We start from the raw sequence: 26769 nt of genomic DNA, 5'->3' as shown, positions 1-26769 counted from the left end.
TGTGGTGATAGGACACGCCCTTTATTCTGAGTCTTTTCGCGAGGACACGCCCCTTGCGGTATACTCCCGTCCACGTGGTCCCGCCCCTCAGTCCGGACTGATGTGTCCATGAGTCGCGGGAGGTTCCTGAGAGCCGCGGTGTCTGCAGGTGAGAAACCCCCGAGCCGGGAAATGAGGTGTCCCGCTGTGTGAGAGGTCCCCACCTCCTGAGAGAATGGTCTGCCCCACCAATTCATAAAGTGGCCAGCCTCCCGCCACGTATGGTCTGCTCCACCCGAGTGTCGGGAGCTGCTACCTAGAGGATGTGTGGTGGAGACGAGGACAGAGATGGGGGACGGAGGGGGACAGGACAAAGATGGGGGATGGAGGGGGACAGGACAAAGATGGGGGATGGAGGGGGACAGGACAGACACGGGGGACGGAGGGGGGCAGGACAGAACAGAGATGGTGGAAGGAGGGGGGCAGGACAGAGATGGGGGACGGAGGGGGGCAGGACAGAGATGGGGGACGGAGGGGGGCAGGACAGAGATGGGGGACGGAGGGGGGCAGGACAGAGATGGGGGACGGAGGGGGGCAGGACAGAGATGGGGGACGGAGGGGGGCAGGACAGAGATGGGGGACGGAGATGGGGGACGGAGGGGGGCAGGACAGAGATGGGGGACGGAGGGGGGCAGGACAGAGATGGGGGACGGAGGGGGGCAGGACAGAGATGGGGGACGGAGGGGGGCAGGACAGAACAGAGATGGGGGGCAGGACAGAGATGGGGGACGGAGGGGGACAGGACAAAGATGGGGGATGGAGGGGGGCTGGACACACGGGGGACGGAGGGGGGCAGGACAGAGATGGGGGACAGGACAGAGATGGGGGACGGAGGGGGGCAGGACAGAGATGGGGGACGGAGGGGGGCAGGACAGAGATGGGGGACGGAGGGGGGCTGGACACACGGGGGACGGAGGGGGACAGGACAGAGATGGAGGGGGACGGAGAGGGACAGATACGGGGGACGGAGAGGGACAGATACGGGGGACGGAGAGGGACAGGACAGATACGGGGGACGGAGAGGGACAGGACAGATACGGGGGACGGAGAGGGACAGGACAGATACGGGGGACGGAGAGGGACAGGACAGATACGGGGGACGGAGAGGGACAGGACAGATACGGGGGACGGAGAGGGACAGGACAGATACGGGGGACGGAGAGGGACAGGACAGATACGGGGGACGGAGAGGGACAGGACAGATACGGGGGGCAGGACAGAGATGGGGACGGAGGGGGACAGGACAAAGATGGGGGACGGAGGGGGGCAGGACAGAGATGGGGGGCAGGACAAAGATGGGGGACGGAGGGGGGCAGGACAGAGATGGGGGCAGGACAGAGATGGGGGACGTAGAGGGACAGGACAGAGATGGGGGACAGAGGGGGACAGGACAGAGATGGAGGGGGACAGAGACGGGGGATGGAGAGGGGCAGGACAGAGACAGGGGACGGAGAGGGGCAGGACAGATACGGGGGCAGGACAGATACGGGGGACGGAGAGGGACAGGACAGATACGGGGGACGGAGAGGGACAGGACAGATACGGGGGACGGAGAGGGACAGGACAGATACGGGGGACGGAGAGGGACAGGACAGATACGGGGGACGGAGAGGGACAGGACAGATACGGGGGACGGAGAGGGACAGGACAGATACGGGGGACGGAGAGGGACAGGACAGATACGGGGGACGGAGAGGGACAGGACAGATACGGGGGACGGAGAGGGACAGGACAGATACGGGGGACGGAGAGGGACAGGACAGATACGGGGGACGGAGAGGGACAGGACAGATACGGGGGACGGAGAGGGACAGGACAGATACGGGGGACGGAGAGGGACAGGACAGATACGGGGGACGGAGAGGGACAGGACAGATACGGGGGACGGAGAGGGACAGGACAGATACGGGGGACGGAGAGGGACAGGACAGATACGGGGGACGGAGAGGGACAGGACAGAGACGGGGGACGGAGAGGGACAGGACAGAGACTGGGGGCGGAGGGGGACAGGACAGAGACGGGCGGAGAGGGACAGGACAGAGACGGGGGGCGGAGGGGGACAGAGACGGAAGGAAGACAGGACAGAGACGGGGGGGGCGGAGGGGTTCAGGACAGACGGGAGGGGGACAGGACAGAGACGGGGGGCGGAGGGGGACAGGACAGAGACGGGGGACAGGACAGAGATGAGGATGTATTGGGGACCTGCACTGGGACAGGACAGAGATGGGGGACGTAGAGGGGAACCTGCACTGGGACAGGACAGAGACGGGGGGCGGAGGGGGACAGGACAGAGACGGGGGACAGGACAGAGATGAGGATGTATTGGGGGACCTGCACTGGGACAGGACAGAGATGGGGGACGTAGAGGGGAACCTGCACTGGGACAGGACAGAGATGGGGGACGTAGAGGTCGACCTGCACTGGGACAGGACAGAGATGAGGGACAGAGATGGAGTTGGAGACCTCACGGTGACAGGGCGATGACAGAGATGGGGGACGTAGAGGGGGACCTGCACTGGGACAGGACAGAACGGTGACAGGGCGATGACAGAGATGGGTTGGAGACGTCCCTGATCTGCAGTTGTGAAGGCCGGAGACGCCATCTACCCTCTGGATTCTCCAACCCGGTGTCTGAGCCTCGTGCAGGATTCCCGGCGCCTCCAGACAGTAGGCAGAGGAGACGTATAGAAGTGGTGAATGGTGGCGATCACAGGATGGAGACGACACTGATCGGAGATGTGATCTCTGACTTCAGCCCGTAGTCTGATCCTCGGCTGCTGACGAAGGTTCTGCTGCTGAATGTTCAAATCATCAAGATCCGCCGCTGGCAGCTCCTGTGTAATCACCGACCAGTGACGTCCCTGCTGCGACCATTTCTCGAGTCTTTTAGGAACCGTTATTCACCACAGCGCCGGCTTCGTGTTCCTCACACCACTGTGAGCAGCCTGTGTGGCCTAAACCTGCTCCCGTGGCTACAGCGTCTCCGGCAGCGTCTCCATCGGCACATTGGGGACGTCATTGGTCGGTGATTACACAGGAGCAGCCGGCAGTGTCTCCATCGGCACATCAGAGACGTCGTTGTACAGCGCTGCGGAATCTGTCAGCCCCTCCAGCTCTACTATAATCTCCGGCTGGTGGGTGTGTCTCCGAGGAGGAATGCAGATTGGCCGCCTCCACCCAGAGTCTCCGCTTATTCTCAGTTCAGCTACTGACGAGCACAGAAGGCAGACAGGTGATGACCGGCCCTCTCCTCCTCCTCCTCCTCTCTATAATAGACCCTGGGACCTCTCCTCCTCTATGAAAGATCCCTGGGACCTCTCCTCCTCTCTATAATAGATATCTCCTCTCTATAATAGACCCTGGGACCTCTCCTCCTCTCTATAAAAGATCCCCGGGACCTCTCCTCCTCTCTATAATAGACCCCTGGGACCTCTCCTCCTCTATAAAAGATCCCTGGGACCTCTCCTCCTCTCTATAATAGATATCTCCTCTCTATAATAGACCCCGGGACCTCTCCTCCTCTCTATAATAGACCCCGGGACCTCTCCTCCTCTATAATAGACCCCGGGACCTCTCCTCCTCTCTATAACAGATCTCTCCTCCTCGCTATAATAGACCCCGGGACCTCTCCTCCTCTCTATAATAGACCTCTCCTCCTCCTCTCTATAATAGACCCTGGGACTTCTCCTCCCCTCTATAAAAGATCCCCGGGACCTCTCCTCCTCTCTATAATAGATATCTCCTCTCTATAATAGACCCCGGGACCTCTCCTCCTCTCTATAATAGACCCCGGGACCTCTCCTCCTCTATAATAGACCCCGGGACCTCTCCTCCTCTCTATAACAGATCTCTCCTCCTCGCTATAATAGACCCCGGGACCTCTCCTCCTCTCTATAATAGACCTCTCCTCCTCCTCTCTATAATAGACCCTGGGACTTCTCCTCCTCTCTATAATAGACCCCTGGGACCTCTCCTCCTCTATGAAAGATCCCTGGGACCTCTCCTCTCTATAATAGACCCCGGGACCTCTCCTCCTCTATAAATGATCCCTGGGACCTCTCCTCCTCTATAAATGATCCCTGGGACCTCTCCTCTCTATAATAGACCCCGGGACCTCTCCTCCTCTCTATAATAGATCTCTCCTCTCTATAATAGACCCCGGGACCTCTCCTCCTCTCTATAATAGACCTCTCCTCTCTATAATAGACCCCGGGACCTCTCCTCCTCTCTATAATAGACCCTGGGACCTCTCCTCCTCTCTATAATAGACCCCGGGACCTCTCCTCCTCTATGAAAGATCCCTGGGACCTCTCCTCCTCTCTATAATAGACGCCCGGGACCTCTCCTCCTCTCTATAATAGACCCCCGGAACCTCTCCTCCTCTCTATAATAGACCCCGGGACCTCTCCTCCTCTCTATAATAGACGCCCGGGACCTCTCCTCCTCTCTATAATAGACCCCCGGAACCTCTCCTCCTCTCTATAATAGACCCCGGGACCTTTCCTCCTCTCTATAATAGACCCCGGGACCTCTCCTCCTCTCTATAATAGACCCCTGGGACCTCTCCTCCTCCTCCTCCTCTCTATAATAAACCCCCGGGACCTCTCCTCCTCCTCTCTTTAATATACCACCGGGACCTCTCCTCCTCCTCTCTTTAATATACCACCGGGACCTCTCCTCCTCTCTATAAAAGATCCCCGGGACCTCTCCTCCTCCTCTCTATAATAAACCCCCGGGATTTCTTTTCCTCTCTATAATAGACCCCCGGGACCTCTCCTCCTCCTCCCCTCTGTATAGTAGACCCCCGGGACCTCTCCTCCTCCTCCCCTCTGTATAGTAGACCCCCGGGACCTCTCCTCCTCCTCCCCTCTGTATAATAGACCCCCGGGACCTATCCTCCTCCCCTCTGTATAATAGACCCCCGGGAATGCTCCTCCTCATCTCCTCTGTATAATAGACCCCCGGACCTCTCCTCCTCTCTATAATAGACCCCGGGACCTCTCCTCCTCTATGAAAGATCCCTGGGACCTCTCCTCCTCTCTATAATAGACCCCGGGACCTCTCCTCCTCTATGAAAGATCCCTGGGACCTCTCCTCCTCTCTATAATAGACGCCCGGGACCTCTCCTCCTCTCTATAATAGACCCCCGGAACCTCTCCTCCTCTCTATAATAGACCCCGGGACCTCTCCTCCTCTCTATAATAGACCCCGGGACCTCTCCTCCTCTCTATAATAGACCCCTGGGACCTCTCCTCCTCCTCCTCCTCTCTATAATAAACTCCCGGGACCTCTCCTCCTCCTCTCTTTAATATACCACCGGGACCTCTCCTCCTCTCTATAAAAGATCCCCGGGACCTCTCCTCCTCCTCTCTATAATAAACCCCCGGGATTTCTTTTCCTCTCTATAATAGACCCCCGGGACCTCTCCTCCTCCTCCCCTCTGTATAGTAGACCCCCGGGACCTCTCCTCCTCCTCCCCTCTGTATAATAGACCCCCGGGACCTATCCTCCTCTCCTCTGTATAATAGACCCCCGGGACCTCTCCTCCTCCTCCCCTCTATATAATAGACCCCCGGGACCTATCCTCCTCCCCTCTGTATAATAGACCCCCGGGAATGCTCCTCCTCATCTCCTCTGTATAATAGACCCCTGGACCTCTCCTCCTCCTCCCCTCTATATAATAGACCCCCGGGACCTCTCCTCCTCTCTATAATAGACGCCCGGGACCTCTCCTCCTCTCTATAATAGACCCCCGGAACCTCTCCTCCTCTCTATAATAGACCCCGGGACCTCTCCTCCTCTCTATAATAGACCCCTGGGACCTCTCCTCCTCCTCTCTATAATAAACCCCCGGGACCTCTCCTCCTCCTCTCTTTAATATACCACCGGGACCTCTCCTCCTCTCTATAATAGACCCCGGGACCTTTCCTCCTCCTCTCTATAATAAACCCCCGGGATTTCTTTTCCTTTCTATAATAGACCCCCGGGACCTCTCCTCCTCCTCCCCTCTGTATAATAGACCCCCGGGACCTATCCTCCTCCCCTCTGTATAATAGACCCCCGGGACCTCTTCTCCTCCTCCCCTCTGTATAATAGACCCCCGGGACCTATCCTCCTCCCCTCTGTATAATGGACCCCCGGGAATGCTCCTCCTCATCTCCTCTGCATAATAGACCCCCGGACCTCTCCTCCTCCTCCCCTCTATATAATAGACCCCCGGGACCTCTCCTCCTCCCCTCTGTATAATAGACCCCCGGGATCTCTCCTCCTAATCTGCTCTGTATAATGGACCCCCGGGATCTCTCCTCCTCCTCCCCTCTGTATAATAGACCTCCAGGACCTCTCCTCCTCCGCTCTGTACAATAGACCCCCGGGATCTCTCCTCCTCCTCCCCTCTGTATAATAGACCCCCGAGACCTATCCTCCTCCTCCCCTCTGTATAACAGACCCCCGGGACGTATCCTCCTCCCCTCTGTATAATAGACCCCCGGGACCCCTCCTCCTCTCTATAATAGACCCCCGGGTCTTCTCCTCCCCTCTGAGTAATAGACCCTCGGGACTGCTCCTCCTCATCCCCTCTGTCTAATAGATCCCCAGGACCTCTCCTCCTCCTCCCTTCTGTATAGTAGACCCCCGGGACTTCTCCCCTCTGTATAATAGACCCCCCGAGACCGCTCCTCCTCATCCCCTCTGTATAATAGACCCCCGGGACCTCTCCTCCTCCTCCTCCCCTCTGTATAATAGACCCCCGGGACTTCTCCTCCTCCCCTCTGTATAATAGACCCCCAGGACCTCTCCTCCTCCTCCCCTCTTTATAATAGACCCCCGGGACCTCTCCTCCTCCTCCCCTCTGTATAATAGACCCCCGAGACCGCTCCTCCTCATCCCCTTTGTATAATAGACCCCCGGACCTCTCCTCCTCCTCCCCTCGGTATAATAGACCTCCAGGACCTCTCCTCCTCCCCTCTGTCTAATAGACCCCCGGTACCTCTCCTCCTCATCCCTTCTGTATAATAGACCCCCGAGACCTCTCCTCCCCTCTGTATAATAGACCCCCGAGACCTCTCCTCCTCCTCCTCCCCTCTGTATAATAGACCCCCGAAACCTCTCCTCCTCCTCCCCTCTGTATAATAGACCTCCAGGACCTGTCCCCGAGACCTCTCCTCCTTTCTATAATAGACCCCCGGGACTTCTCCCCTCTGTATAATAGACCCCCGGGACTTCTCCCCTCTATATAATAGACCCCCGGGACCTCTTCTCCTCCTCCTCCCCTCTGTATAATAGACCTCCAGGACCTCTCCTCCTCCTCCCCTCTGTATAATAGACCTCCAGGACCTCTCCTCCTCCCCTCTGTATAATAGACCCCCGGGACCTCTTCTCCTCCTCCCCTCTGTATAATAGACCTCCAGGACCTCTCCTCCTCCTCCCCTCTGTATAATAGACCCCCGAGACATCTCTTCCTTCTCCCCTCTGTATAATAGACACCCGGGACCTCTCCTCCTCCTCCCCTCTGTATAATAGACCCCCGGGACCTATCCTCCTCCCCTCTGTATAATAGACCCCCGGACCTCTCCTCCTCCTCCCTGTATAATAGACCTCCAGGACCTCTTCTCCTCCTCCCCTCTGTATAATAGACCCCCGAGACCTCTCCTCCTCCTCCTCCCCTCTGTATAATAGACCCCCGAAACCTCTCCTCCTCCTCCCCTCTGTATAATAGACCCCCGGGACCTCTCCTCCTCCTCCCCTCTGTATAATAGACACCCGGGACCTCTCCTCCTCCTCCCCTCTGTATAATAGACCCCCGGGACCTATCCTCCTCCCCTCTGTATAATAGACCCCCGGACCTCTCCTCCTCCTCCCTGTATAATAGACCTCCAGGACCTCTTCTTCTCCTCCTCCCCTCTGTATAATAGACCCCCGAGACCTCTCCTCCTCCCCTCTGTATAATAGACCCCCGAAACCTCTCCTCCTCCTCCCCTCTGTATAATAGACCTCCAGGACCTGTCCCCGAGACCTCTCCTCCTTTCTATAATAGACCCCCGGGACTTCTCCCCTCTGTATAATAGACCCCCGGGACTTCTCCCCTCTGTATAATAGACCCCCGGGACCTCTTCTCCTCCTCCTCCCCTCTGTATAATAGACCTCCAGGACCTTTCCTCCTCCTCCCCTCTGTATAATAGACCTCCAGGACCTCTCCTCCTCCCCTCTGTATAATAGACCCCCGGGACCTCTTCTCCTCCTCCCCTCTGTATAATAGACCTCCAGGACCTCTCTTCCTTCTCCCCTCTGTATAATAGACACCCGGGACCTATCCTCCTCCCCTCTGTATAATAGACCCTCGGACCTCTCCTCCTCCTCCCTGTATAATAGACCTCCAGGACCTCTTCTCCTCCTCCCCTCTGTATAATAGACCTCCAGGACCTCTTCTCCTCCTCCCCTCTGTATAATAGACCCCCGGGACCTATCCTCCTCCCCTCTGTATAATAGACCCCCGGACCTCTCCTCCTCCTCCCTGTATAATAGACCTCCAGGACCTCTTCTCCTCCTCCCCTCTGTATAATAGACCTCCAGGACCTCTTCTCCTCCTCCCCTCTGTATAATAGACCCCCGGGACCTATCCTCCTCCCCTCTGTATAATAGACCCCCGGACCTCTCCTCCTCCTCCCTGTATAATAGACCTCCAGGACCTCTTCTCCTCCTCCCCTCTGTATAATAGACCTCCAGGACCTCTTCTCCTCCTCCCCTCTGTATAATAGACCCCTGGTACCTCTTCTCCTCATCCCCTCTGTATAATAGACCCCCGAGACCTCTCCTCCTCCTCCCTTCTGTATAATAGACCCCCGGGACCTCTCCTCCTCCCTGTATAATAGACCCCCGAGGCTCTCCTCCTCCTCCCCTCTGTATAATAGACCCCCGAGACCTCTCCTCCTCCTCCCTTCTGTATAATAGACCCCCGGGACCTCTCCTCCCTGTATAATAGACCCCTGAGGCTCTCCTCCTCCTCCCCTCTGTATAATAGACCCCCGAGACCTCTCCTCCTCCTCCCCTCTGTATTATAGACCCCGGGACCTCTCCTCCTCCTCCTTGTGTAATAGACCCCCGGGACCTCTCCTCCTCCCTGTATAATAGACCCCCGGGAGCTCTGCCATATTTCGGGCCTCTTGCTGGTTTTGTGGCCGCCCCGTCCTGTCTGTCGGCCATTGCTGCTTCCTTGTCCTCCCGTCTTCTGTGTGGCGCTGACTGATTTGTCTTCCCGCAGTGATGGCCGGACCCCGGCCCGTGGTGCTGACCGGACCCTCCGGTGCAGGAAAGAGCACGCTCCTCAAGAGATTACTGAAGGACTATGAGGGCGTGTTCGGGTTCTCTGTGTCCCGTAAGTACCTGGATGCCATGATGGGGAGGACTGAATATCGGGGGGGGGGGGGGGGGGCCGGCTGACTATCGGGGGGGGGGGGGGATGGCTGAATATCGGGGGGGGGGGGGATGGCTGAATATCGGGGGGGACGGCTGACTATGGCGGGGGGACGGCTGACTATGGGGGGTGGACGGCTGACTATGGGGGGGGGGTGGAAATGAAACCTTCAGTCCACCTTGTTTTCTGTCTCTGGAATTCCAGACACCACCAGGGGTCCGCGACCCGGAGAAGCCAACGGAAAAGGTAGAGATCCCCCCACACTTGGCTCTGACAAAAGCATTGTGATATCTCATGAATGTGGAGTTTTCTTTGTGGGATTTGTGTCTTTTTCACGCATTTCTGTATGGTTTGGTGGAGATTACGGGCGCAGGTCACAGATGAAAACCACAAACCAGAGAGTACCTAAAATCGCGAAGTTTCTCCTCCCGCAGGCACCTGCCGCGTCTCCTCCCTTGCCTGCGCCTCGTCTCCTGGCTGCGCCTCGTCTCCTGGCTGCGCCGCGTCTCCTGCCTTGCCTGCGCCGCGTCTCCTGCCTTGCCTGCGCCGCGTCTCCTGCCTTGCCTGCGCCGCGTCTCCTGCCTTGCCTGCGCCGCGTCTCCTGCCTTGCCTGCGCCGCGTCTCCTGCCTTGCCTGCGCCGCGTCTCCTGCCTTGCCTGCGCCGCGTCTCCTGCCTTGCCTGCGCCGCGTCTCCTGCCTTGCCTGCGCCGCGTCTCCTGCCTTGCCTGCGCCGCGTCTCCTGCCTTGCCTGCGCCGCGTCTCCTGCCTTGCCTGCGCCGCGTCTCCTGCCTTGCCTGCGCCGCGTCTCCTGCCTTGCCTGCGCCGCGTCTCCTGCCATGCCTGCGCCGCGTCTCCTGGCTGCTCCGCGTCTCCTGGCTGTTCCGCATCTCCTGTCTTGCCTGTTCCGCGTCTCCTGGCTGTTCCGCGTCTCCTGGCTGTTCCGCGTCTCTTGGCTGCGCCTCGTCTCCTGGCTGCTCCGCGTCTCCTGGCTGTTCCGCGTCTCCTGGCTGTTCCGCGTCTCCTGGCTGCGCCGCGTCTCCTGTCTTGCCTGTTCCTTGTCTCCTGGCTGTTCCGCGTCTCCTGTCTTGCCTGTTCCTTGTCTCCTGGCTGTTCCGCGTCTCCTGGCTGTGCCGCGTCTCCTGGCTGCTCCGAGTCTCCTGACTGTGCCGCGTCTCCTGGCTGCTCCGCGTCTCCTGGCTGTTCCGCGTCTCCTGGCTGCGCCGCGTCTCCTGTCTTGCCTGTTCCTTGTCTCCTGGCTGTTCCGCGTCTCCTGTCTTGCCTGTTCCTTGTCTCCTGGCTGTTCCGCGTCTCCTGGCTGCTCCGCGTCTCCTGGCTGTGCCGCGTCTCCTGGCTGTGCCGCGTCTCCTGGCTGCTCCGCGTCTCCTGGCTGCTCCGCGTCTCCTGGCTGTTCCGCGTCTCCTGGCTGTTCCGCGTCTCCTGGCTGCTCCGCGTCTCCTGGCTGTGCCGCGTCTCCTGCCTGTTCCTCGTCTCCTGGCTGTTCCGCGTCTCCTGGCTGTTCCGCGTCTCCTGTCTTGCCTGTTCTGCGTCTCCTGGCTGTGCCGCGTCTCCTGGCTGTGCCGCGTCTCCTGGCTGCTCCGCGTCTCCTGGCTGCTCCGCGTCTCCTGGCTGCTCCGCGTCTCCTGGCTGCTCCGCGTCTCCTGGCTGTTCCGCGTCTCCTGGCTGCTCCGCGTCTCCTGGCTGCTCCGCGTCTCCTGGCTGCTCCGCGTCTCCTGGATGTTCCGCGTCTCCTGGCTGTGCCGCGTCTCCTGGCTGTGCCGCGTCTCCTGGCTGCGCCTCGTCTCCTGGCTGTTCCGCGTCTCCTAGCTGTGCCGCGTCTCCTGGATGTTCTGAGTCTCCTGGCTGTGCCGCGTCTCCTGCCGGTGCCGGACAGCGTCGGACAGTTTCCAGGGTGTTTGGTGTCTTTTTCATCTGACATTTCGGCTTCTTGTGTCTCATGGCTTTTCCTCCCGTCGCAGATTACCACTTTGTGACCCGGGAGGAGATGCAGCGTGGCATCGATAACGGGGACTTCATAGAACACGCCGTGTTTTCAGGGAACATGTACGGGACCAGGTATGTGATGTTGGGGTCCGGAGGGGCATCCCGTGTAGCCCTTACTGGCTGCTAACACAGAACAATAGCTCGCTGGCAGCTGCGTAGAAGGCCAGGTCCTGCCTTACATAAGTGTCCTCCTGGGGTCAGCTCCTCCACGAGGCCCAGGACGCCTCCAATTAGCCCAATCTCTTCATCCCAGTAATCGGCTTATCGCTCCGGGCAGATGGTGCCGGAAATGTGACTAAGCAGAGACAGCTCAGCTTTAATTAGCCGCCTTACACAAGGGTCAGAAAGCAGGACGCCACAGCAGCACAGAGGGTTTTAGGAGATGTTAGTGAAGCTGCTCATGATAATGTATAGCGGGGGGACCCCCATATCTGGCCTCACGCTGTAATATTGTGCCCCCTCCAGTAAAGTGGCAGTGCAGGCGGTGCAGGCCCAGAACCAGATCTGCATCCTGGACATCGACATGCAGGGAGTGAAGAACATCAAGAAAACCGAGCTGAACCCCATCTACATCTCCATCCAGCCGCCGTCCGTGCAGGTCCTGGTAAGTCAGCAGTGAGGGAGAGGGCAGTCTGCAGCTTCAGAGCTGAAATCTCCCAGCATGCCCTGCTCCTTCTGTATGATTGGGTGGGGTGTGGGGCTCTAACTGCCCCCCCATTATATCCGCTCAGGTAAGCGGATGGCGCGGATGTCCACAAGCTTGCTGACTGTTTCCATTAACCCCCTCACAGAGCAGCACAGTAAATGTCACAAGTCTGCGCCTCTCCGGCCGCTCGCGCTCTTATTCTGTTATGCCGGATTTTTTGCGTTATTTTTCGGGAGAGAGAAACTTGTGTAACAAAAAGGTTTCAAACTTTTTTTTATTATTGTTCTTACAATTTTTAATGCTAAAAGTCACAGCAGATCGTGAAGACGTCACAACTAGAGTTCTCAGCGCAGTTGCTGCGTCCGCAGCTTCTTTACCAGCCGCGAGCAAATCTGACGAAATTCCAGGTCGCCCAGAAATGAGATGAAGGGCGAATGGGACGTGTAAAGGGCCAAGTGATCCCTCACTGGTGCTGGATGCACGGGGGTCCCCGACGGGCACAGGGAGCCATGACCTGAGCCCTATACTGGGACATCTCACTGTACAGAAGAAGCCATCGAGGGCTCAGGTCCCCAGAGGACTAAACACTAAGTAAAGAGAAAAACGAAAACTGACTGACCGTATTCAGCGTTGCTGCGTCCATAGTCTGATCCATCAACATCTAAAATGTTTGAGACAGAAAATCGAAACTTCAGACTTGTGTTCATTGGTTTCCACAGCCCTCCCCGAAAACGCAGTAAAAAGTACTGAGCGGCCTTTGTACAGGAGCATCACATCGCTGGGCGGCCTTTGTGCTGGGGTGGTGACTCATCACTGGGCGGCCTTTGTGCTGGGGTGGTGACTCATCACTGGGCGGCCTTTGTGCTTTGGTAGCGGCTCATCACTGGGAGGCCTTTGTGCTTTGGTGGCGGCTCATCACTGGGCGGCCTTTGTGCTTTGGTGGCAGCTCATCACTGGGAGTTCTTTCTGCTTTGGTAGCGGCTCATCACTGGGAGGCCTTTGTGCTGGGGTGGTGACTCATCACTGGGCGGCCTTTGTGCTTTGGTGGCGGCTCATCACTGGGCGGCCTTTGTGCTTTGGTGGCAGCTCATCACTGGGCGGCCTTTGTGCTTTGGTGGCGGCTCATCACTGGGCGGCCTTTGTGCTTTGGTGGCAGCTCATCACTGGGCGGCCTTTGTGCTTTGGTGGCGGCTCATCACTGGGAGGCCTCTCTGCTTTGGTGGCAGCTTATCACTGAGAGGCCTTTGTGCTTTGGTGGCGGCTCATCACTGGGAGGCCTCTCTGCTTTGGTTTCGGCTCATCACTGGGAGGCCTTTGTGCGTGGGTGGCTCATCACTGGGCGGCCTTTGTGCTTTGGTAGTGGCTCATCACTGGACGGCCTTTGTGCTTTGGTAGCGGCTCATCACTGGGAGGCCTTTGTGCTTTGGTGGCTGCTCATCACTGAGAGGCCTTTTTGCTTTGGTGGCGGCTCATCACTGAGAGGCCTTTGTGCTTTGGTGGCGGCTCATCACTGGGAGGCCTCTCTGCTTTGGTTTCGGCTCATCACTGGGAGGCCTTTGTGCTTTGGTTTCAGCTCATCACTGGGCGGCCTTTGTACTTTGGTGGCTGCTCATCACTGGGAGGCCTTTGTGCTTTGGTGGCTGCTCATCACTGGGCGGCCTTTGTGATTTAGTGGCGGCTCATCACTGGGAGGCCTTTATGCTTTGGTTTCGGCTCATCACTGGGAGGCCTTTGTGCTGGTATGGCAGCTCATCACTGGGAGGCCTTTGTGCTTTGGTGGTGGCTCATCATTGGGTGGCCTTTGTGCTTTGGCGGTTCATCACCGAGAGGCCTTTGTGCTTTGGTGGCTGCTCATCACCGAGAGGCCTTTGGGCTTTGGTGGCGGCTCATCACTGGCGGCCTTTGTGCTTTGGTGCCGGCTCATCACTGGGTGGCCTTTGTGCTTGGGTGGCGGCTTATCACTGGGAGGCCTTTGTGCTTTGGTGGCGGCTTATCACTGGGCGGCCTTTGTGCTTTGGTGGCGGCTCATCACTGGGCGGCCTTTGTGCTTTGGTGCCGGCTCATCACTGGGAGGCCTTTGTGCTGGTATGGCAGCTCATCACTGGCTTTGGTGGCTTATCACTGGGCGGCCTTTGTGCTTTGGTTGCGGCTCATCACTGGGCGGCCTTTGTGCTTTGGTGGCTGCTCATCACTGGGAGGCCTTTGTGCTTTGGTGGCGGCTCATCACTGGGAGTTCTTTCTGCTTTGGTAGCGGCTCATCACTGTGAGGCCTTTGTGCTTTGGTGGCTGCTCATCACTGAGAGGCCTTTGTGCTTTGGTGGCTGCTCATCACTGGACGGCATTTGTGCTTTGGTAGTGGCTCATCACTGGACGGCCTTTGTGCTTTGGTAGTGGCTCATCACTGGGCGGCCTTTGTGCTTTGGTGGCTGCTCATCACTGGGCTGCCTTTGTGCTTTGGTGGCTGCTCATCACTGAGAGGCCTTTTTGCTTTGGTGGCGGCTCATCACTGAGAGGCCTTTGTGCTTTGGTGGCGGCTCATCACTGGGAGGCCTCTCTGCTTTGGTTTCGGCTCATCACTGGGAGGCCTTTGTGCTTTGGTGGCAGCTCATCACTGGGAGTTTTCTGCTTTGGTTTCAGCTCATCACTGGGCGGCCTTTGTACTTTGGTGGCTGCTCATCACTGGGAGGCCTTTGTGCTTTGGTGGCTGCTCATCACTGGGCGGCCTTTGTGATTTAGTGGCGGCTCATCACTGGGAGGCCTTTATGCTTTGGTTTCGGCTCATCACTGGGAGGCCTTTGTGCTGGTATGGCAGCTCATCACTGGGAGGCCTTTGTGCTTTGGTGGTGGCTCATCACTGGGCGGCCTTTGTGCTTTGGTGGCGGCTCATCACTGGGCGGCCTTTGTGCTTTGGTGGCGGCTCATCACTGGGCTGCCTTTGTGCTTTGGTGGCTGCTCATCACTGGGCGGCCTTTGTGCTTTGGTGGCGGCTCATCACTGGGCGGCCTTTGTGCTTTGGTGGCTGCTCATCACTGGGCGGCCTTTGTGCTTTGGTGGCTGCTCATCACTGGGAGGCCTTTGTGCTTTGGTGGCGGCTCATCACTGGGCGGCCTTTGTGCTTTGGTGGCTGCTTATCACTGGGAGGCCTTTGTGCTTTGGTAGTGGCTCATCACTGGGCGGCCTTTGTGCTTTGGTAGTGGCTCATCACTGAGAGGCCTTTGTGCTTTGGTGGCGGCTCAGCACTGGGCGGCCTTTGTGCTTTGGTAGTGGCTCATCACTGAGAGGCCTTTGTGCTTTGGTGGCGGCTCATCACTGGGAGGCCTTTGTGCTTTGGTAGCGGCTCATCACTGAGAGGCCTTTGTGCTTTGGTAGCGGCTCATCACTGGACTGCATTTGTGCTTTGGTAGCGGCTCATCACTGGGAGGCATTTGTGCTTTGGTAGCGGCTCATCACTGGGAGAGACGTGGCCACGGTCTCCGGGGAGGGAGAATCTGGGTGGCCTGTTGTTGCTGTATCAGTGGGCTCGTTTCCAAGTCTGTGTGCTCGTTGCAACAGTGGGACGTCTCTGCGGAGGACACGACGCTCACTGCGACAACGGGAGGACGTTCATGCAATGGACACGACGCTCACTGCGACAGCGGGAGGACGTCTCGGAGGACACGACACTCAGTGCGACAGCAGGAGGACGTCTCCTCGGAGGACATGACGCTCAGTGCGACAGCAGGAGGATGTTCATGCAATGGACACAATGCTCACTGCGACAGCGGGAGGACATCTCTGCGGAGGACACGACGCTCACTGCGACAACGGGAGGACATCTCTGCGGAGGACACGACGCTCACTGCGACAACGGGAGGACGTTCATGCAATGGACACGACGCTCAGTGCGACAGCGGGAGGACGTCTCCTCGGAGGACATGACGCTCAGTGCGACAGCAGGAGGACGTCTCCTCGGAGGACATGACGCTCAGTGCGACAGCGGGAGGACGTCTGCGGAGGACACGACGCTCACATCGTGCACCAACATGCCCAGTGCAGTGAACAGGATGGAAAGAAATGTTCACGTGTCTGGGGCAGATCCTTCGGGCATTTCACAAGACATAATCAGGTCGGCAGCAAATTCCATTATACGTTATTTTTTTTTTTCTACTTTTGCTCCTTTGACCCACTTAACTCTTAACTGCTATTTTTCATTTCTGCGTTTTCTTTTTTTCCGTCCCTGCAGCCATTGGAGGATTGCATTGTGACCCGGCAGGAATACGTCACAGCGATGGCAGACGGGGCCACGCTGTTCTTATTTCTCATGGTTCTGTCCTTGGCCTATGGGAGCTTGTTGCACCTTCAGATCTATGAGATGCTGGAGAATGTGATCGAGGTCCATGGGGGCACAAATCAGAAAGTCTGTACCCGGCCGTTAGTCCAGACCTCGCTGTCTCCAGCGTCGGCAGGTCAGCCGAGATGGTGGTCAGGATGGTGGAGGCTGCACTCAGCCAGGTGGAATCCCCTGTAAAGCCCCTTGTATTATCCGCGGGGTCGGCCGGTACTGATCGCTGCCAGTCGGATGGACGCGGCTCTCATCTGATTGTGACTCTGCTCCCGTCTCATTACAGGAGAAGAGGCTGCGAGACCGAAAGACGGAGTCCGAGGAAAGTCTACAGAAGAGGCTGCAGGCGGCCAGAGACGACATGGAAATAAGTACGTGCACCCTCTGCTAAAGAAACAACAATCCCCGCAGCACTTAGCTTGTCCTGCAGGTGGCGCTGCTGTGACATCACTCCAGCTTGTGCTAAACTAAGTGAACCCCTCAGATAAACCAGAAGTTCTCATCAGGCCCCGCCCCCGCTACCATAACTCCGCCTTATTTAGTCTAAGTCTTGTCCGCAGGCAAAGAGCCCGGCCTCTTCGATGAAGTCATTATTAACGATAACCTGGAAGAGGCCTACTCCAGACTGAAAGACGCCCTGTCCGAGGTGAGAGACGTTACATCCTGTATTATACTCCACAGCTGCACTCACTATTCTGCTGGTGCAGTCACTGTGTACATACATTACATTACTGATCCTGAGTTACATCCTGTATTATACCCCAGAGCTGCACTCACTATTCTGCTGGTGCAGTCACTGTGTACATACATTACTGATCCCGAGTTACATCCTGTATTATACTCCAGAGCTGCACTCACTATTCTGCTGGTGCAGTCACTGTGTACATACATTACTGATCCTGAGTTACATCCTGTATTATACTCCAGAGCTGCGCTCACTATTCTGCTGGTGCAGTCCCTGTGTACATACATTACATTACTGATCCTGAGTTACATCCTGTATTATACTCCAGCGCTGCACTCACTATTCTGCTGGTGCAGTCACTGTGTACATACATTACATTACTGATCCTGAGTTACATCCTGTATTATACCCCAGAGCTGCACTCACTATTCTGCTGGTGCAGTCACTGTGTACATACATTACATTACTGATCCTGAGTTACCTCCTGTATTATACCCCAGAGCTGCACTCACTATTCTGCTGGTGCAGTCACTGTGTACATACATTACATTACTGATCCTGAGTTACGTCCTGTATTATACTCCAGAGCTGCACTCACTATTCTGCTGGTGCAGTCACTGTGTACATACATTACATTACTGATCCTGAGTTACATCCTGTATTATACTCCAGAGCTGCACTCACTATTCTGCTGGTACAGTCACTGTGTACATACATTACATTACTGATCCTGAGTTACATCCTGTATTATACCCCAGAGCTGCACTCACTATTCTGCTGGTGCAGTCACTGTGTACATACATTACTGATCCCGAGTTACATCCTGTATTATACTCCAGAGCTGCACTCACTATTCTGCTGGTGCAGTCACTGTGTACATACATTACTGATCCTGAGTTACATCCTGTATTATACTCCAGAGCTGCGCTCACTATTCTGCTGGTGCAGTCCCTGTGTACATACATTACATTACTGATCCTGAGTTACATCCTGTATTATACTCCAGCGCTGCACTCACTATTCTGCTGGTGCAGTCACTGTGTACATACATTACATTACTGATCCTGAGTTACATCCTGTATTATACCCCAGAGCTGCACTCACTATTCTGCTGGTGCAGTCACTGTGTACATACATTACATTACTGATCCTGAGTTACCTCCTGTATTATACCCCAGAGCTGCACTCACTATTCTGCTGGTGCAGTCACTGTGTACATACATTACATTACTGATCCTGAGTTACATCCTGTATTATACTCCAGAGCTGCACTCACTATTCTGCTGGTGCAGTCACTGTGTACATACATTACATTACTGATCCTGAGTTACATCCTGTATTATACCCCAGAGCTGCACTCGCTATTCTGCTGGTGCAGTCACTGTGTACATACATTACATTACTGATCCTGAGTTACATCCTGTATTATACTCCAGAGCTGCACTCACTATTCTGCTGGTGCAGTCACTGTGTACATACATTACATTACTGATCCTGAGTTACATCCTGTATTATACCCCAGAGCTGCACTCGCTATTCTGCTGGTGCAGTCACTGTGTACATACATTACATTACTGATCCTGAGTTACATCCTGTATTATACTCCAGAGCTGCACTCACTATTCTGCTGGTGCAGTCACTGTGTACATACATTACATTACTGATCCTGAGTTACCTCCTGTATTATACCCCAGAGCTGCACTCACTATTCTGCTGGTGCAGTCACTGTGTATATACATTACATTACTGATCCTGAGTTACATCCTGTATTATACTCCAGAGCTGCACTCACTATTCTGCTGATGTAGTCACTGTGTACATACATTACATTACTGATCCTGAGTTACATCCTATATTATACCCCAGAGCTGCACTCACTATTCTACTGGTACAGTCACTGTGTACATACATTACATTACTGATCCTGAGTTACATCCTGTATTATACCCCAGAGCTGCACTCACTATTCTGCTGGTGCAGTCACTGTGTACATACATTACTGATCCTGAGATACATCCTGTATTATACCCCAGAGCTGCACTCGCTATTCTGCTGGTGCAGTCACTGTGTACATACATTACTGATCCTGAGTTACCTCCTGTATTATACCCCAGAGCTGCACTCACTATTCTGCTGGTGCAGTCACTGTGTACATACATTACATTACTGATCCTGAGTTACATCCTGTATTATACTCCAGAGCTGCACTCACTATTCTGCTGGTGCAGTCACTGTGTACATACATTACATTACTGATCCTGAGTTACCTCCTGTATTATACTCCAGAGCTGCACTCACTATTCTGCTGGTGCAGTCACTGTGTACATATATTACATTACTGATCCTGAGTTACCTCCTGTATTATACCCCAGAGCTGCACTCACTATTCTGCTGATGTAGTCACTGTGTACATACATTACATTACTGATCCTGAGTTACATCCTATATTATACCCCAGAGCTGCACTCACTATTCTGCTGGTACAGTCACTGTGTACATACATTACATTACTGATCCTGAGTTACATCCTGTATTATACCCCAGAGCTGCACTCACTATTCTGCTGGTGCAGTCACTGTGTACATACATTACTGATCCTGAGATACATCCTGTATTATACCCCAGAGCTGCACTCACTATTCTGCTGGTGCAGTCACTGTGTACATACATTACATTACTGATCCTGAGTTACCTCCTGTATTATACTCCAGAGCTGCACTCACTATTCTGCTGGTGCAGTCACTGTGTACATATATTACATTACTGATCCTGAGTTACCTCCTGTATTATACCCCAGAGCTGCACTCACTATTCTGCTGGTACAGTCACTGTGTACATACATTACATTACTGATCCTGAGTTACCTCCTGTATTATACCCCAGAGCTGCACTCACTATTCTGCTGATGTAGTCACTGTGTACATACATTACATTACTGATCCTGAGTTACATCCTATATTATACCCCAGAGCTGCACTCACTATTCTGCTGGTACAGTCACTGTGTACATACATTACATTACTGATCCTGAGTTACATCCTGTATTATACCCCAGAGCTGTACTCACTATTCTGCTGGTGCAGTCACTGTGTACTTACATTACTGATCCTGAGTTACATCCTGTATTATACCCCAGAGCTGCACTCACTATTCTGCTGGTGCAGTCACTGTGTACATACATTACTGATCCTGAGATACATCCTGTATTATACCCCAGAGCTGCACTCACTATTCTGCTGGTGCAGTCACTGTGTACATACATTACATTACTGATCCTGAGTTACATCCTGTATTATACTCCAGAGCTGCACTCACTATTCTGCTGGTGCAGTCACTGTGTACATACATTACATTACTGATCCTGAGTTACATCCTGTATTATACCCCAGAGCTGCACTCACTATTCTGCTGGTGCAGTCACTGTGTACATACATTACATTACTGATCCTGAGTTACATCCTGTATTATACTCCAGAGCTGCACTCACTATTCTGCTGGTGCAGTCACTGTGTACATATATTACATTACTGATCCTGAGTTACCTCCTGTATTATACCCCAGAGCTGCACTCACTATTCTGCTGGTACAGTCACTGTGTACATACATTACATTACTGATCCTGAGTTACATCCTGTATTATACTCCAGAGCTGCACTCACTATTCTGCTGGTACAGTCACTGTGTACATACATTACATTACTGATCCTGAGTTACCTCCTATATTATACCCCAGAGCTGCACTCACTATTCTGCTGGTACAGTCACTGTGTACATACATTACATTACTGATCCTGAGTTACATCCTGTATTATACCCCAGAGCTGTACTCACTATTCTGCTGGTGCAGTCAATGTGTACATATATTACATTACTGATCCTGAGTTACATCCTGTATTATACCCCAGAGCTGCACTCACTATTCTGCTGATGTAGTCACTGTGTACATACATTACTGATCCTGAGTTACATCCTGTATTATACCCCAGAGCTGCACTCACTATTCTGCTGGTGCAGTCACTGTGTACATACATTACTGATCCTGAGATACATCCTGTATTATACCCCAGAGCTGCACTCACTATTCTGCTGGTGCAGTCACTGTGTACATACATTACATTACTGATCCTGAGTTACATCCTGTATTATACTCCAGAGCTGCACTCACTATTCTGCTGGTGCAGTCACTGTGTACATACATTACATTACTGATCCTGAGTTACATCCTGTATTATACTCCAGAGCTGCACTCACTATTCTGCTGGTGCAGTCACTGTGTACATACATTACTGATCCTGAGTTACCCCCTGTATTATACCCCAGAGCTGCACTCAATATTCTGCTGGTGCAGTCACTGTGTACATACATTACATTACTGATCCTGAGTTACCTCCTGTATTATACCCCAGAGCTGCACTCAATATTCTGCTGGTGCAGTCACTGTGTACATACATTACATTACTGATCCTGAGTTACATCCTGTATTATACTCCAGAGCTGCACTCACTATTCTGCTGGTGCAGTCACTGTGTACATACAGGTCCTTCTCAAAAAATTAGCATATAGTGTTAAATTTCATTATTTACCATAATGTAATGATTACAATTAAACTTTCATATATTATAGATTCATTATCCCCCAACTGAAATTTGTCAGGTCTTTTATTGTTTTAATACTGATGATTTTGGCATACAACTCCTGATAACCCAAAAAACCTGTCTCAATAAATTAGCATATCAAGAAAAGGTTCTCTAAACGACCTATTACCCTAATCTTCTAAATCAACTAATTAACTCTAAACACATGCAAAAGATACCTGAGGCTTTTATAAACTCCCTGCCGGGTTCATTACTCAAAACCCCCATCATGGGTAAGACTAGCGACCTGACAGATGTCAAGAAGGCCATCATTGACACCCTCAAGCAAGAGGGTAAGACCCAGAAAGAAATTTCTCAACAAATAGGCTGTTCCCAGAGTGCTGTATCAAGGCACCTCAATGGTAAGTCTGTTGGAAGGAAACAATGTCGCAGAAAACGCTGTACAACGAGAAGAGGAGACCGGACCCTGAGGAAGATTGTGGAGAAGGACCGATTCCAGACCTTGGGGAACCTGAGGAAGCAGTGGACTGAGTCTGGTGTGGAAACATCCAGAGCCACCGTGCACAGGCGTGTGCAGGAAATGGGCTACAGGTGCCGCATTCCCCAGGTAAAGCCACTTTTGAACCATAAACAGCGGCAGAGGCGCCTGACCTGGGCTACAGAGAAGCAGCACTGGACTGTTGCCAAGTGGTCCCAAGTACTTTTTTCTGATGAAAGCAAATTTTGCATGTCATTCGGAAATCAAGGTGCCAGAGTCTGGAGGAAGACTGGGGAGAAGGAAATGCCAAAATGCCTGAAGTCCAGTGTCAAGTACCCACAGTCAGTGATGGTGTGGGGTGCCATGTCAGCTGCTGGTGTTGGTCCACTGTGTTTCATCAAGGGCAGGGTCAATGCAGCTAGCTATCAGGAGATTTTGGAGCACTTCATGCTTCCATCGGCTGAAATGCTTTATGGAGATGAAGATTTCATTTTTCAGCACGACCTGGCACCTGCTCACAGTGCCAAAACCACTGGTAAATGGTTTACTGACGATGGTATTACTGTGCTCAATTGGCCTGCCAACTCTCCTGACCTGAACCCCATAGAGATTCTGTGGGATATTGTGAAGAGAAAGTTGAGAGACGCAAGACCCAACACTCTGGATGAGCTTAAGGCCGCTATTGAAGCATCCTGGGCCTCCATAGCATCTCAGCAGTGTCACAGGCTGATTGCCTCCATGCCACGCCGCATTGAAGCAGTCATTTCTGCCAAAGGATTCCCGACCAAGTATTGAGTGCATAACTGAACATTATTATTTGATGGTTTTTTTGTTTGTTATTAAAAAACACTTTTATTTGATTGGATGGGTGAAATATGCTAATTTATTGAGACAGGTTTTTTGGGTTATCAGGAGTTGTATGCCAAAATCATCAGTATTAAAACAATAAAAGACCTGACAAATTTCAGTTGGTGGATAATGAATCTATAATATATGAAAGTTTAATTGTAATCATTACATTATGGTAAATAATGAAATTTAACACTATATGCTAATTTTTTGAGAAGGACCTGTACATTACATTACTGATCCTGAGTTACCTCCTGTATTATACCCCAGAGCTGCACTCACTATTCTGCTGGTGCAGTCACTGTGAACATACATTACTGATCCTGAGTTACATCCTGTATTATACCCCAGAGCTGCACTCACTATTCTGCTGGTGCAGTCACTGTGTACATACATTACATTACTGATCCTGAGTTACCTCCTGTATTATACCCCAGAGCTGCACTCACTATTCTGCTGGTGCAGTCACTGTGTACATACATTACTGATCCTGAGATACATCCTGTATTATACCCCAGAGCTGCACTCACTATTCTGCTGGTGCAGTCACTGTGTACATACATTACATTACTGATCCTGAGTTACATCCTGTATTATACCCCAGAGCTGCACTCACTATTCTGCTGGTGCAGTCACTGTGTATATACATTACATTACTGATCCTGAGTTACATCCTGTATTATACCCCAGAGCTGCACTCACTATTCTGCTGGTGCAGTCACTGTGTACATACATTACATTACTGATCCTGAGTTACATCCTGTATTATACCCCAGAGCTGCACTCACTATTCTGCTGGTGCAGTCACTGTGTACATACATTACATTACTGATTTTGAGTTACATCCTGTATTATACCCCAGAGCTGCACTCACTATTCTGCTGGTGCAGTCACTGTGTACATACATTAATGATCCTGAGTTACATACAGTATTATACCCCAGAGCTGCACTCACTATTCTGCTGGTGCAGTCACTCTGTACATACATTACATTACTGATCCTGAGATACGTCCTGTATTATACCCCAGAGCTGCACTCACTATTCTGCTGGTGCAGTCACTGTGTATATACATTACATTACTGATCCTGAGATACGTCCTGTATTATACCCCAGAGCTGCACTCACTATTCTGCTGGTGCAGTCACTGTGTACATACATTACATTACTGATCCTGAGTTACACCCTGTATTATACCCCAGAGCTGCACTCACTATTCTGCTGGTGCAGTCACTGTGTACATACATTACATTACTGATCCTGAGTTACCTCCTGTATTATACTCCAGAGCTGCGCTCACTATTCTGCTGGTGCAGTCACTGTGTACATACATTACATTACTGATCCTGAGTTACCTCCTGTATTATACTCCAGAGCTGCACTCACTATTCTGCTGGTGCAGTCACTGTATACATACATTACATTACTGATCCTGAGTTACCTCCTGTATTATACCCCAGAGCTGCACTCACTATTCTGCTGGTGCAGTCACTGTGTACATACATTACATTACTGATCCTGAGTTACATCCTGTATTATACCCCAGAGCTGCACTCACTATTCTGCTGGTGCAGTCACTGTGTACATACATTACATTACTGATCCTGAGTTACCTCCTGTATTATACTCCAGAGCTGCACTCACTATTCTGCTGGTGCAGTCACTGTATACATACATTACTGATCCTGAGTTACCTCCTGTATTATACCCCAGAGCTGCGCTCACTATTCTGCTGATGTACATATATATTACTGATCACTGAATGCAGCCCTGTAGAATAATTCAGGAGATGGAGGAGATTATTTGAGTCTGTGCCCGGTTTTGTGATGTTTCTCTTTCCTGCAGGAGATTACGGCTGTGCAGACGTCGGAGGATTCGTGACCGGAGCCTCCATTCCCTTCCGCAGTCATTCCTTGCTGGTGTCCATTCCTGCAACTCAGGTTCCTCCTTTTAGGCTCAGTGCCCTTCTCCCGCGCTGCGTCATTATGACTTCCGCGGAGATCTGCACTGTCAGCAGAGTCGTGTCCGCACATTCGCACAATCACTCGTCTTCCAGCTTCACGGTGTTCTGTGGCAATGAGGAAAGGAAGAGGCTACGGTGTCAATGGCGCTAATATGACGAAACCCTGACTGTGGCCATCCGCATCTTGCCCTACACTCCTCACCGCCTCCCGCCCTACGCTCCTCACCGCCTCCCGCCCTACGCTCCTCACCGCCTCCCGCCCTACGCTCCTCACCGCCTCCCGCCCTACACTCCTCACCGCCTCCCGCCCTACGCTCCTCACCGCCTCCCGCCCTACGCTCCTCACCGCCTCCCGCCCTACGCTCCTCACCGCCTCCCGCCCTACGCTCCTCACCGCCTCCCGCCCTACGCTCCTCACCGCCTCCCGCCCTACGCTCCTCACCGCCTCCCGCCCTACGCTCCTCACCGCCTCCCGCCCTACGCTCCTCACCGCCTCCCGCGCTACGCTCCTCACCAGCTCCCGCCCCACGCTCCTCCCGCCCCACGCTCCTCACCAGCTCCCGCCCCACGCTGCTCACCGCCTCCCGCCCCACGCTCCTCACCGCCTCCCGCCCCACGCTGCTCACCGCCTCCCGCCCCACGCTGCTCACCGCCTCCCGCCCCACGCTCCTCCCGCCCCACGCTCCTCACCAGCTCCCGCCCCACGCTCCTCACCGCCTCCCGCCCCACGCTCCTCACCAGCTCCCGCCCCACGCTCCTCCCGCCCCACGCTCCTCACCAGCTCCCGCCCCACGCTCCTCACCGCCTCCCGCCCTACGCTCCTCACCGCCTCCCGCCCCACGCTCCTCACCGCCTCCCGCCCCACGCTCCTCACCGCCTCCCGCCCCACGCTCCTCACCGCCTCCCGCCCCACGCTCCTCACCGTCACTTCAACGATCATGGATTAATTTAGGTCATCAGATATTTCTGTTCAAAATATGGCAGTGTAGGCTCCGCCCACCGTAAGGCACCACCCATAACTAGGCTCCGCCCAATGAAATGAGCCACTCATTACAAGGCTCCGCCCATCACAAGGCTCCTCCCTCAGTGGCAGAATCATTGGCGCTGATGTGTGCCGCCGCAGTCACGGGACTAATATAAGATGGTTTCTGCCATAAGTGACCAGTCGCTATTTTCCTGATCCTCGGTGGTGTCTGCCGATCGTCTGTGGCTGCAGAACACGTGATGTCCTTTTAATTGTGTCATAAAGTGTTGTCTGTCTGGTGCCTGCTGCCTCATTGCACTGATTCATTGTAACAGACCCCCAGCTGTGTGAGCAGGAGCTCCAGGGTCCTGCATAAATCTGTCCTTGCCTCCCAGACAGGCGCTGCTGCTCTGCGCTCGGTGCCGTATCCTCCGCTGGTCTCCTGCCATGTCCCTTGACCACTGCAGTCAATCAGTGGACACGTGTCGTGTCGGAGAGCCGCACCACTCTGGGAGGTGAGTATTGCGAGGATTAATGTGACTTTCTGCAGTCCCCAGGGGCCACAGGTACGAGGGGTCTCCAGGAGCAGAAAAGACACCGAAAGTCTGCAAGAAGTAGCTGATGGGAATTCAGGGCGGGAAGAGAAATGTGAGACGTCTCCGTCCAGCAGTGTTACGTGATCGCCGTGGGTCAGGAATGATGACACAAGATGGAGTCCTCTCACATCCCCCTTCTGTGGCCATTATGGGTAATTCAGGAGATCTATAGCAGCGCGCGGCCCTCGTCCTCGGGTCTTTCCTACCTGCTTCACCTCCGT

General features: G+C 53.9%; 1 protein-coding gene across 2 annotated transcripts; it reads left to right on the top strand.

The window, feature by feature from the left end:
* Positions 1-23: 23 nt before the first annotated feature.
* Positions 24-26253, top strand: GUK1 (guanylate kinase 1). Of its 2 annotated transcripts, none has more exons than XM_069729098.1 (8): positions 24-148; positions 9299-9412; positions 9656-9697; positions 11428-11524; positions 11918-12056; positions 16706-16790; positions 16980-17065; positions 24871-26253. In XM_069729098.1, exons 1-8 carry the CDS (start codon positions 109-111, stop codon positions 24904-24906), a joined length of 639 nt encoding a protein of 212 aa, XP_069585199.1. In that variant the 5' UTR covers positions 24-108; the 3' UTR covers positions 24907-26253. The 2 variants fall into 2 exon arrangements, with proteins under 2 accessions (XP_069585199.1, XP_069585198.1); XM_069729097.1 differs by lacking the exon at positions 24-148 and adding an exon at positions 3061-3271.
* Positions 26254-26769: the final 516 nt, after the last annotated feature.

The sequence above is a fragment of the Ranitomeya imitator genome, chromosome 6, assembly GCF_032444005.1.
Source record: "Ranitomeya imitator isolate aRanImi1 chromosome 6, aRanImi1.pri, whole genome shotgun sequence".
NCBI lineage: Eukaryota > Metazoa > Chordata > Amphibia > Anura > Dendrobatidae > Ranitomeya > Ranitomeya imitator.
The sequence above is the reverse complement of the archived record's forward strand: the minus strand, read 5'-3'. Positions and strand labels throughout refer to the sequence as shown.

Excerpts from the sequence above, each read along its gene's own strand:
- GUK1 (XM_069729097.1), top strand. The coding sequence starts at position 3,196 with ATGCAGATTGGCCGCCTCCACCCAGAGTCTCCGCTTATTCTCAGTTCA. Across the intron at positions 16,791-16,979 it reads CAGAGACGACATGGAAATAA|GCAAAGAGCCCGGCCTCTTC; the intron begins GTACGTGCACCC and ends TCTTGTCCGCAG. Across the intron at positions 17,066-24,870 it reads TGAAAGACGCCCTGTCCGAG|GAGATTACGGCTGTGCAGAC; the intron begins GTGAGAGACGTT and ends TCTTTCCTGCAG.